General features: G+C 36.8%; 2 protein-coding genes across 4 annotated transcripts in view; one reads left to right on the plus strand and one right to left on the minus strand.

The window, feature by feature from the left end:
* The window catches only part of LOC129465589 (DNA replication complex GINS protein PSF2-like), a 467,777-nt gene that overhangs the window by 356,861 nt on the left and 97,589 nt on the right, over nt 1-13,327 (plus strand).
* The window catches only part of SLC38A4 (solute carrier family 38 member 4), a 207,443-nt gene that overhangs the window by 12,401 nt on the left and 181,715 nt on the right, over nt 1-13,327 (minus strand). For 2 of the 3 annotated variants that reach the window (XM_055248800.2, XM_055249082.2), the window contains exons 3-9: nt 9,636-9,726; nt 9,023-9,138; nt 6,144-6,217; nt 5,581-5,673; nt 1,031-1,112; nt 862-944; nt 693-751 (exon numbers count right to left, since the gene is read on the minus strand). In XM_055248800.2, the coding sequence (XP_055104775.1) occupies nt 693-751; nt 862-944; nt 1,031-1,112; nt 5,581-5,673; nt 6,144-6,217; nt 9,023-9,138; nt 9,636-9,726 (598 nt within the window). The remainder of the gene's footprint in view (nt 1-692; nt 752-861; nt 945-1,030; nt 1,113-5,580; nt 5,674-6,143; nt 6,218-9,022; nt 9,139-9,635; nt 9,727-13,327) is intronic. The other variant, XM_055248798.2, reaches the window with a different exon arrangement.

The raw sequence follows: 13,327 nt of genomic DNA on the forward strand, positions 1-13,327 counted from the left end.
GTTGGAGCTGTGATTGGCAGCCCTGCCTCTTAAAGTTAACAGGACAATATTTTGAATGAGGCTTTCCCACCCTCTTTCATGCCCTTCCATGAGAAAGATGATCATTTCCTTATTTCTTCAAACTAAGGTGACATGGGTCTTCAAAACTTTTTTTCCTTCTCCTTTACCTCTTTGGGGAAATGCTTTATAAATTTTGGCATTCATGATAGTGCAAGAAATTCCCTCTTTTGTCAGGGGCCTAGAGAGGAGGATTTCTTCCTTGGGGCCTAGAGAGGAGGATTTCTTCCTTAATTCCACTGTGCTTGTCCTCTCTTAATGGGTGGAATGTGTAAAAGAGAATGGCTGATTCATGTGAATATGGCTATAGCCTTCTTGTTTCTCTTCTGGGACTCTCCACTAGTGTTCTAAATACCAGATTATTGTCATGTTCCTGCTTGAAGTTTTCCTTTTTTCCCCATATATAACCAGTGTGCCTAGACCAAACCATTAGTAGTAGCTTTGATGTTCTACCTCAACTATCTTTAAATCGTAGCTGCTCTTTTTTTGTTCTAAATTAGTCTACAAGAAAATCACTTGTGATACAAGAACTATTTCATATTAGTGAAGTGCTTGAACAAAATGAGGACACTAATTTAGGCACAAAAAAATTCATGCTAACCAACCTACAAGGATCATGTCATCACATCACTTACCACACTAACAAAAAACACCATGCATGTAAGAGAAAATCCACTGGTATAGCCAAGATAACCTAGAAGTTAGAAGAAGCATTTTGGAAGGTGAATATGGCATCTACAATTAGCTAACCTATTTAAATGTGAAATAAAAATAAAAATATTTCCAGTTAGAAAATATCTTTACCTAAATTTTTAAGGAGCGAAAGTGGAAGAATAATTCCAACAGACACAAATATGATGAGGTAGTTGCCATTGAGGTACCATTCTCTAGAACAGAGAGACAAGGATATTACAATCAGAAAAGACCAAGTAGAATGAGTCACTTGATGTCACAGAAGGAACATAAGACATACCCAGTATTTTCTTCAAGTCCCATGAATGCTCTGATTACTTCAGGTAGTTCATATTTAATGATAAAGAGGTAGCTTGACATTGCTAAAATGGAAAATGTGACATCTTAATAGTGTGGATAACACTGAAGTCACATGCAAGCAAGTTATGACATTTGGGATAAGTAAGACGAACATCTAATCCCCCAAATGGAAAAAAAGTCATTCTGTATTTGGCACTGCTTCCAAGTTCTCTTCCAAGATAGACATTTGACCCTCCAGCTCTTGTTAACAGTATCAGGGCTGATTGTGTGTTAAATCCTGCTCCAAAGTTTACAGTGAAGCTGCAGTTCTAAGGTTCTGCCCTCATTAGTTATAAATCAACATAGCCCATACTCAGTGTGCCTGTGTTAGTGTCTATAACTTGGGCAGTAGTCTGGCAATAAAAGGCATGGGCCAGCTGAGATATGGCAGAATCAAAGGGCAGATCTGCAGAGTCAATACATCCCCTCTGGTTTTCTGCAGATGGGCACCAATCTAGTCCTCTGGGATCTGTCTGAGGAGCACACAAAGTCTCAGACCACTTATTGTCAGAACCAAAGTCTTCCTGGATTGATAAAAGAATACAAGAGATGACAGCTTCTCTCCATCTTTGTCAAAAAAGGTTTTTTTTTTTTTTTTCCCCTGCTCTTCATCTTACTCTTCTTTTGGCCAACTAAGGAATTATATAAAGTGGCAAAATTTCATGAGCATCTACGTAGGTGATATATGAGTGATTATCTACTCTTGTGAAAGATTTCTTGATGAAATCTACAAGCCCTCTCCCTGAAAAAATGAATATGTATTCATATGCATAACATTACAATTTTGCCTACAATTGTAAATATTTATGCATCATGCCTTTTTCAAGCCCACCCATTTGGTGAAGGATAACGTTAATTTGTTGACACATGGCCAAAAGATTCAGTTAAAAATAGAACTCACAAATTTTACATGAAAACTTTAAGTGTGTCCTACATCCTTCTAGTGAACTTTTGCTAACAGGCACTTTGAAACACATACTTAAATTGTAAATTAAACTACTGAGTTTAAAAATATTTTCTTCACTTCATACGTAACAGTGATGATAATAATTCCCCACATTGTTTAGTTCTGCACATTACTTCATTTGATCATGTGAAAAACCCTGTGAGATGACAAGATACATGTTGTTATTCTCCTTCCACTGATGAAGATATAAAAACTCCGAGATGTTAAGTTGACATGTCCACAATCACACAGCTTGAAAAGGACGGACTACATCTAAAACAGAAGGGCTGGTGCTTCTTCTCTACTGTCAAAGTGAAATAATTTTTACAATAGCAGATGTATCTTCTGTACACATTATTTGGTTAATCTTTGCAAAGACCTTGGCTAAAGCTAAATCTTACAGAGTGTGAACACAGGAGGTATTTCTGATTAGCTGGTTTGGTGAGGTACCATTCAGTGTTAGAGCTATTAATTGCTGATTTTCAGTGATGTCAGTGATGTCAACATGTTTGGTCTTCAAAAATTCAGAATGATCCAGACATTAATCTGTTAATAAATAAATGTTAACTTTTTAGGGGATTGAGAAAATTAAATGTTCTAAATGTAGAGTTGTTAAATACAGAAATACGAGTGATTTATCTTATGCCAAATATCAACTAATCAAATAAAGTAACCAAAGCGAGAGCATTATTTCTGGGGTGATGTTATGACATTTCATCTTACTCCCTTAAAGTCACACCTCTTACATGTGTGAGGCTTGACTGAGAGACCGCTTTATAGTTTATTCCATTATTTAGAAGCATAGCAGTGGCTGTACTTTGAACCACAGCTGAGGTGCTGCCACTCAACTTGTTGAGTTCAGGGTTAATTATGCTTATGCCTGGTTATTTCAGTTGTTAAATTAGACCAACTATAAGGCAATCCTATGAAATGCTCGATACTTTAAACCTTAATAAGGCTGAGAGTTTGAAACAAATGTAAAGTGGTCTATTTGTTGGGATTCGGGAGGCTAATATGCATATGGCTCCAAACCAGTAAAATGAATGAGACAATTCTGATATTACTGTCAAATTCTACCCAAGATTGTAGTCTTAACATATAAAAAATTTTTTTAACACAAATCATTAAGATATGGCTGAATTTTATTTATCTGCTTACCAACTATCCATTATCAGGGTGAGTATAGTTAGATAGGTTACTAAAGAAATTTCTGCATTCCAGAAATCCTCGATAACTCCAGTGAATTTATTTATTAAAATGGGTTGCCTGTTTGCAAGATCTCTGTGCAAGTGTATTTATTGTAGCATTTTTTATAACAGTGAAAAATTAGAAACAATCCAACTGTTCATCAATAAGGATACTGTAAACCAATTATGGCATTTGTGTAATGGAAACCTCAAAAATCATTAAAAAGAATAACATGCAAATATATTCAAGGCATATTGTTAAATTTAAAAAGAAAGCTGAAAATCGGTATCATAAGATGATCCAATACTAACAATATTCAATGTATTTGTTGAATTAGGCATAGAGGAAAACCTGTGAGTAGTTATTTCTGAGGATGACTGACATAAACTTTTCTTGGTAATTTATATATTTATGTAGTGTTTTAGTTTTTCACAATCGTCATATATTTGTTTCATAATTTTTTTAAATGCCTATTTAAAAAATAATTCAGGCAACTCCAGAGTAATGGATATGGAAGCAGAGAACCAGGGAGGAGAGAAGCATATACAGAACACTTATTATGTGCCATACGTTACCTTATTTCATCCTCACAATGGCCTTTGTAAGGTAATTTTTATACATGAAAAAATTAGACAAAGGAGTAAAGCGATCTTCCCAAGTTCACAGATAGTGACAGAAACAGACTCAAATTCAGGTCCATCCGACTCCAAAAGCTTATTCTCTACTCAAGTGTTTTAAAATATCCTTTAGAAAACAGTAACATACCAGATACAAACAGGACCATGAGAGCCCCAGAAGGACTAGTATTTACCAGTCTAGAGAAGCAATAGACCAGGTGAGCAGAATGAGAGAGAAAATGTGTGTGTGTGTGTGTGTGTGTGTGTGTGTGTGTGTGTGTTAGGGTTGGAGGACGTTGAGAGACTTGCAAGGGGAGAAAACAGCCTGTGAAAAGAAGGCATGGATTATTTTTAAAAATATTAAAATAGGGGAATAAATATAATTTGTTATGGTTTGACACAGGACATGTAGGGTATAGATGATGGATGGATAGATAGATAGATGATAGATAGATAGATAGATAGATAGATAGATAGATAGATAGATAGATATGGGCATTGCTAGGAAAGTTTTAGAAAGATTGAGCAGAAGAACTAGACGAAGATCCTGTGTCAGTCCAATGAGTTTAAGTTTTACCTTGAAAATAATGAGGGCATGCTGAAGAATTTTATGCATGACAAAAGTAGAAACAGACTTAAATCTGAGAAAGTTTATCTGGAGAACAAATCAGAGTTTATCTGGGAGCAGGGGAAACTCAAGCCAGGAAGACCAGTTAGAAGACTACTGCAATAGTCTGAGCTATAAATGGTGATCATCTGTGGTCATGAGGACGGACGGAGAGGAGAGGTTCAAGAGATAAGGAAGAGATCAAATGAACAGAATTTGCCATTTGATTGGACATGCAGAGTTGGGGAAAAGGAAACGTTTACGCTGACATCCAGATTTCTGCCCTCAGAAACTGGATGACTGCTGGTGGTATTCACTGAGAAAAGAAAGATCAGAGAAATAGAATAGCAGGTTTAGGGACTGGGTAGGAGGTGAGGGAGTAAGTGTCACTATGTGGAGAGACGGCTGGGACCATGTGCCAGGAAGCAGCCGGCAGGACATCTGAAATATGGGTTTGGATGCCTTCTGAGGGCCAAAGACACAACAGAAACAGTATGAAGCTGGTGGGCAAACACACCAACGAGAGAACATTGTTAAAAATATATATATATTTCTAGGTCCTACACTGGAAATGATAATTCAGTGGGAATTATAAGAATCCATAGAATCAACAAACCAGGGTTTATAGTGCATTTGATGCCTAGCCAGACTTTTGCCTTAGTAAACTTCTAGAGACACTGTCTAGTGGGCTGGCTCAGTGCAGGCTGCGTTTCAAGGACCACAGCATTTGGCTATGTTCCCCCAGACACCCACTTTTCAGTTTTGTAAAACGAACTCAGTCACACATAGAAAATGTCAACTGTTTTGGCAGTGACAGATATAAGCACAAATTCTTCAATTTTTAAGAGTAATAATTCATGCTGTAACAACATTAAAAATCAAGAAAGCTTTTATTTTATATTTTAATTCTAGAATTCAATTGGCAGGGTTTTATATGTTATTTCATTCTTCGATATTGCTGTTTTTAATTAAAGCAGGACACAAACCTATTTAAAACTAATGTTTTAAAATTAAAGAACTATAAGTAGCAATTTTTCTGTATCTAAAGTGCCTGTTCATTGCCGTAAGTTTTCTCATTTATTGAACATGCTATAGAAAGTTTACGTGATCCATTGAAAAGTATATCCCCTTACCTCCAATGTTCTGCATTGTAATGGAAACAAAAGCTCCAATTTTTCCCGGCCATCCAAATGCCTTTTCTCCTAATTTTTCATAAATCAAAGACCCTACAATCAAAGACAAAATAGCCTTGTTAAAGAGATTGTTTTAATGACTAAAATATTTTTGTCATATAATTCCACGCTGGAGTCTCAAACGTGTAAATAAACATCATATAGAGATTTTAAGCCCAAAAGATGCAACCTCGAAAACCAATAAGCAACATATCAAAATGTTCTCCAAACAGGAATCAATGGCTTTATTTATTTTAGCTGCATGTAGCAAGTCAAAACAGTTATTTCTATCATATATCAGAAATTTCTTTTTTTCTATTTGTCTTGAACCTGAGCCAGTTGACTTTCACTCCTGTCTCTCACTTGCCTAAACAACTATAAACACTGAGAGATCGTGTCACTGGGCTCAGAAGAAAATGAAATGTGAAACTGACTATAATCATCCTAAGGTTATGAAACAACAGACTGAAATACTGTTTTATGAGAATTGAAATAGAATGTGTTGGACTCAAGTGGTAGCATACCTCCTTCCTTGGCTGTTTTTAATAAAAGGTGAACTGAATACAGTGATAATATTGCCACAGCAAGCAGCATGATTCTGCAAAGGGAAAAGAGAGTAGGTAATAAAGTTTCTACAATAAATAAAATGTAGTCATGTTAGATGTTACAATAAAGGATCACATTAATCTTTTCAATGATCAACTTTCCAAAAGTATGTGGATTTGGGGGAGGCTGAGAAATTCTTTTCAGAACTCTACACATACCCTTTAAAGTCGTAGAAATAGAATTTGCTATATTTTACATACCTGAAGTCCTTAACTTTTTTTTTAATGTTACCCAGTTGTAGAATATGGTTCATAACTTAGATGCTAAGTGTATAGCAACATTAGCAAATGCTACATCTACTTACTCAGCACATGGGAATATGTACATCATATTTGCATGATATTCACATCAGCACTTAGAATTGAAGGTCTATTCAATAGCCTGACTAAACCTTAATCTGAAATCTAGGAATCCAAAGGCCAAAGCATGCAGTCTGAGCTGCATTACTGCTGATGCTGTGCATTAGAAAACAAAGTACTTTGTAAGCTAGAGGGGCAGGCAGTTGCATATATAATAGAGAAAGCAGAGAAAGCTAAGGATGGGGCAGGAAAATTCCCTTTTTTTTTTTTTTTTTTTTTTTTTGCATTCAGAGTCATTTCTGGTGTTAGGACCCCCACATGCCTGTATGGTTTCTGTATGTTTATACCGATTGTTATTTTTCCAAATCCAAGATTTGGAGCACAAAAATAAGAATGTTGATAGAAGCATCTATGTAATAAATGGAGAAGCAATGCTAACTTTTACCTGGAATTCAGAAAAAAATCTTTATCTTTGTTTATTTTTAAAAAATACACTTTCCCCACAATTGATCTAATCCTTTGGTAATTCCCAATGAAATCAATACTACAAATGTACATTTGGACCATGAATTATAAATTTTATAACCCCTGTAGAGCTATATTGCACTCTTATTTTCCATAAAGTATGTCTGCCAGAACTGTTTAACCAATGACTTATTCCTATATTTTTCCATATGCCTTATGAGCTTAACTGTTTTTAAGGAATAATGTAATTCAGATTATATAATTTTGTTCCCTGGAAAAATAATGAGCATTCCCTGTATTCTAAGCATGTACTTTCTCTGGCAGAAAATACTAAGAGTAAAACCAATAAAATAGTGTGTCACTTGCTATAAATTAAGAGAGAAAGCCTAATCCAGTCTGTGCTACTTAGACACACAAAACACACCCCATGATGTTTAGTGATTTAATTGTTCTGACCAAATTAATCTGCTAAGTGTTTATAAGCCTAAAATGAGGCCCTCATTTTAAAAAGTGGAATATTCTTCTCTCATGAAGATGATCTATGAATGTGGGATTAGGGGAAGTTTTTCCTATTTCTATTCATCAGCGATCTGTAACTTCCTAATTCATTTTAATGGTATGTATAATTAATAAGGAAAGGCAGCTTTTTTGTCTTAGAGGTAATGCACATTACAAAAGCATACAAATATATGACTACATACATAGCTATTAAAATTCAGATTATTAAAATCCTAGTTTATTTCAAAACATGGCTTATATAAAAGTAAAGTTGATATAAAAACCCGTTCAGCTAAAGAATATTATACATAAAACAGTTCAATCAAAGCACTAACACAATATAAATATTTATAGTCCTGATCCTTAGCCCACAAATAGCTGTGTGATTACTAATCATACGTGATATTCAGAACATAAACAGCACATATTTGTGATATAAATGTTGCATTCTTAGACAGTTATTTAACTCTCTAGCATTGCATTTGGGATTAGGATCTGTGTCCACAGTGGTGCCTAACATCAGACTTTATTCTTGTGAAGAATTCCACTGCTGCCAACTATATCTTGGAAAATACCAGGCTGTACATGATGCACATAAACGTCTGTTGTTGTCTGTCATAGACAGTGCAGTATCCACCCTACAGGTCAGCTACCAGATGCTGCTACCCCTAGGCAGCATTTGAACAAGTTTGGTGAAAGTGCGTAGGTTTAGGAATAAGGTTTGGTCACTCAACAAATATTGCCTTTACCGGGCACTGCTCTAGGTTTGGAGGTAGAGACATTGGTGAGTAAAAACAGACATGGGCTCAACTTTCTAGAGCTTATAGTCCAGCAAGGGCGACAGATATTAACCAAATGAATCAGACAAATGGCACTAAAACATTAAAACTGTGGTGAGTGTTATGATAAGGTGATTTGCCCCAGTCATGGAGGTCAGGGCGGGCAGTATTCAGGTGAGACTGAACTGACATATGAGGAGTTAACTAGATGAAGAAGGTAGAGAAGAGGGTTCCAAGACCATGTGCAAAAGTCCAGTGGTGAGAGGGAATGTGGCATCTTCATGGGATGGAGAGAAGGCTATTGTGCCCAGTGTATCTGTCGCACAGGGGCACAGGGAATGGGACATAAGGTAGGCAACAGCATGCAGGGCTCTTAGGCTTGGTTGCTTCTTTCCTAAGAATGAGATAAAATCAGATTTGCTTCTGGGAAAGATCTTTTTGGTTGCTAAACACCAAATTATTTCAAGTATTTACTGAATAACAAAATTCTTCTGGCGAGGCTGCTCCAGCACTTTGGTTGATTGAGCACATACACTTTCTGCCGTTGGGTTAGGGATGGTTGGGTGACCAAGTGCCATGATTAGCCTCCTCTGAGTTTTTCCTCAGGTTGCAGTTCTATCTAAAAGCCAGAGGAATTCATTAATACTTTCTCAGATCCTTCACGTTCACAAAGATCAAACTTGAGATTGTTAATTGAAAAAGCCACCAGGTATGCATGGACTTCATCATCAAATGTAGACATACACATTCACTTACATAAAAAGTATGATCCCTGTGTTGGCCATGGCATAGGACAAGCCCAGGATCCCACTGCCCATGATGGCATTACTCAGGTTAAATGAAGACATTCCAAAGGAAGTGGTTCCGGGATGCTTAAAGAAGAAGGGATGTATTATAAGCAAACATTTGCCAAAGGGCATACCTTTAGGGGTTATCCTTATTCTCACATTATCTGCAGACTACAGTCCAAAATTGAAGACTAAGATAAAATTACAGTGAGTAAAGCCATTACTCAACATCAATAAAAGCATGTAATTTTCAACAGAATGCAGTGCTTGGTTTCAGCAGAGGCCTCAGTAAAAATACAAATTACAAGGGGAGTCACATAAAGAAGAGAAAACATGTATGATTGCAGATTACCTTTGGGTTAGAATGATTTCCCCCCAAAACACATAAATTTCATAAATGATTTATGCAGCCATATGGCGAACAGGAAAAAACAAGCCCTTATTCCAGTAAGAGCCTGAATAAACAGAGAATGTGCTGATCAAGGCTTGGAAAATTTCAGTCACATTGTTTTCCCACAGAGACCTAGGTAGATCAGACACCCTCAGTCCCGTTTATTGCCTGAAAGCATAGATTCACTTACATGTTCATCACCATAATCTGCCAGCTTCTTTTTCCCCAAAAATCCATTTGTCAGGAATTTCTGACTTTCAGCGTCTTCGTTAGCAAATTGACTGAACACACACACACACAAATAAGAAAGTGAAAACATCTAAATATATGCTCTGAATCATATGTATGTTTCAGGTGATCTAAGTAACTGAATCAGAGTAGGGGAAATAAGACACCCCAATTTTCTTTTCCTCCTTCACACTAATAGTCATTCCAGACCAACAACTGAGCTCCATTTACAGCTATACTTTGGGATGGAAGAAGGATGTTATGAAGGAGAGAAATATTATTTTTAGTTAAAAAATTGTTTATACCACATTTCCTCTTTCTCACATTAGCTATGCGAGAGACTACAACTAATTGTGTTCCCATTTAGAGCCCTTCCAAAGAAAGAGTACAGGGTTATGACAGAGTTTTCTGAACTACTACCGTACCATAATCAGATGATTTTATTAATTCAACAAATATTTATTAAATGCCTAGGCACTGTGATCCTTATCTCATCTGATGCTCAAAATATCCCTATAGGGAACTGTGGCTCAGAAAGGTGAAGCAGCAGGCCCATACCCACCCATACCCAGGGGGAGACCCCATTCTCCCCCTGGCATCAAGCAGTCCCAGGCAGTGGGACAGAATAAAAACATTATAAAGGAATATAAAAGGAGAACAGGCTGTTGCAAAAAGAGTCAAAAAAAGGAATTCTTAAAAAAAAGAAAAAAATAGAATCATTGAAATAAAAAAAAACTCAGCTGAAGGAAGACTTAGAAAATTGAAAGACAGATCTGTGGAAATCACTCAAATTATAGCACAAAGAGATTAAAAAAAGAAAAAATACAAATAAGAAGTTAAGAGCAATGGGGAAAAAATAAGAATTACAAGTTCAAATATACACTGATAGTCATTCCAATATAGACAAAACAGAAAGAGATAATGGCAGAGAATTGTCCAGTGTATTTTTTTGGTACAATCATTTATACATATATCTCTTATTGGAAAGGAATTCAGTGGTAGCTCTGTGTTGTGTTGGTTGTTTCTGTGTGTGCATATGTGTTTTAATTACTCTCAAAATGTACATGGATTATTAACAGATAATGAATGAAACTAAGGAAATTATTAAAGCAATTCAATGAATTGGCAAAACAGTTGGGAGGGAAAGAAAACTTTAAGATGTCACTATCCACAGAGCATTGTGATTCTGGTTTTCTTGGACACAGGCTAGAAGATGTACAACTTGGTCATAGATCTGTGCTGGTCAGCTCCTGCAGTTACACGCCAGGGCCTTTGAGGCTATGGACCTAGGACCAGCCACATTTCCAAGAAGCTCCATTAATAAGGCCAGCTGCTGCCATTGCATTTTTATACTGCAAAATGTCACAGACTTTTTAGTTGTTTTTATATAAAATGCTCAACTATGTATGATTTTAAAAGTGCTTTCAAATTGATGGGTTGAAAATTTTAGGACATTTCCTACATGAAAAGAAAGATAAAATAATTAAAGATTGTTCTATTAATATAATCCTAGAGGCCAGGCACACTGGCTCACGGCTGTAATCCCAGCACTTTGGGAGGCCGAGGTGGGTGGATAACCTGAGGTCAGGAGTTCGAGACCAGCCTGGCCAACATGGTGAAACTTCATCTCTACTAGAAATACAAAAAGTTAGCCGAATGTGGTGGCAGGCGCCTGTAATCCCAGCTGCTCGCTTGAACCTGGGAGGCAGAGGTTGTAGTGGGCCGAGATCGCACCGTTGCACTCCAGCATGGGCCACAAGAGTGAAACTCTGTCTCAATAAATAAATAAATAAACTTTAGAAATAAAATAGAAAATAATTATTGTAGGAGATCTGTACAAGCTATTTTTTATAACAGAAGCTAATCCTGAAAATAACATGGAGAAGAAAGAGGATGGCAGGGTTACTTTTTGAGAATAGGAGACAATATGAGATGTAGATAGAAACAGCAGACAAAACCACAAAGTTGTATGTCCTTTTCTAGAATTCAAGGCATAAATAGCTCTGAGTACACAAGTTAAGAACATTTCCTGGACTTCTCCCCATATTTCTCATAGAAAGCACAATGCCCTCAGTTGTTGTCTCCTTCCATTTCCATTCACCCCGGCCCCCCGCCCACCACTCTTTTGTGGTTTACATTAATGGTCTGTAATTAATGTATCTGCTTTGTGAAGACTGGTACATAATGTTCACAGTTGGAGACTGAGATGACAGGATAAAATGAAGCCTAAAATGGGCCTGAGGACTATAAAAACAAAAGTGCCACCTAGAATTTAAACTCTGGAATGTCTAACACTCTATTCTTTATTTTAATCAATAAACTAAAATCTGTATTCCATAGTAGTTTTTAAAATTGAGAATTTGAAAGTAAACAGATTTTCTTTCTTTGAGGCATTTGCATGTTCTTATTTTGGCATGAGATGAGTTGTAGTCATTTAACATGCCAAGATTGTATAAAATAGATGGGAAATGTCCCCAGTATGTTAAATGTTTTGATACCAAACCCAGCATGTATTGAAAACACAAGTATAATGATCACAAATAAATACATTATGTTGAATTTCTCAAAAATTTACATTTAAGGGTTCAATCTGAACCACACATAGTTAAACCCATCTCTTTAAACTGATTTTAAAAACTGCAAAATGATGTCCTATGTTTAAGCCAGGAGATAAAAGGTAAGTCACTGTGAGTGGTTCGGAACACATTGCATGAAGCTTAACAAAAGCATTCATGCTCTTTCCATTCTGGCTTTTGAGGATCAAGTGGAATGACACTATGACAGTTCTTAGGAGGGTGTCCCCTTCAACTCTGTCAACATCGGCAGAGCTCATATGTGTGTGCATCCCTTTCAGAAACAAGCATCCTCAGGTTTGAATCAATTTACTAAGGGTAATGCAGTGAAGGAGAAGTAATAAAAAAGTATTGAATGTCATCTGTATTCTGGGCACCCATCCTATCCTTGAAAAGCAGCTGTTGGTTTGCCATTTTACATTTTCCACTGAAGCTCAAAGAGGACAAACAGCTTCTCTAAAGTCAGGCAACTACTCTGCGGACTCCAAAGCCCTGTCTTCTACCACCCTAGTGTTTCCTCAAGGGTCACCTAATTTAGAAAATGCCATAATTTACATCTCAGTGGCCTCTCTAGTCTGACATCCCTAAAGTTCATTGCACTGAGCTACTTGAAGGAAGAACAGTGCTTTCTCCTGATGGATTTTCCTGGGTGTTGTGAATAAAATGAGAAGTCTTTGAGCACAATATTCTCTATTTTAGGCCTAGATTTGGTCAAAAATTCCCTTCTGAGCATCTTAAATCATGTACAATTTGATATAACATTTTGTGGGAAATCAATTGACTTATCAAATAACTATTGTGCACTTACTATGCTCCAGGCAATGTGGCAGGTGGTGGGACCACAGAGGCCATTAGCCTGTAGTAGTGGCGTAATTAACATCTGTACAGGGAGAGGGTACACGAAGAAGGGGCAGTCACTTCTACCTGGGGGAGTAGAGTAATTTGGAAAAGGCTGCATAGGAGACCTGATGTTGAGCTGATTCTTGAAGGATGAGAGGTGTCAACACAGAGAAAGGGGGAGCAGGTGACTGATTCCAGGCAGTTGGAGCAGAATGAGTGAAGGCAACAAGTAACAAATAGG

The sequence above is a fragment of the Symphalangus syndactylus genome, chromosome 17 (genome assembly GCF_028878055.3).
Source record: "Symphalangus syndactylus isolate Jambi chromosome 17, NHGRI_mSymSyn1-v2.1_pri, whole genome shotgun sequence".
NCBI lineage: Eukaryota > Metazoa > Chordata > Mammalia > Primates > Hylobatidae > Symphalangus > Symphalangus syndactylus.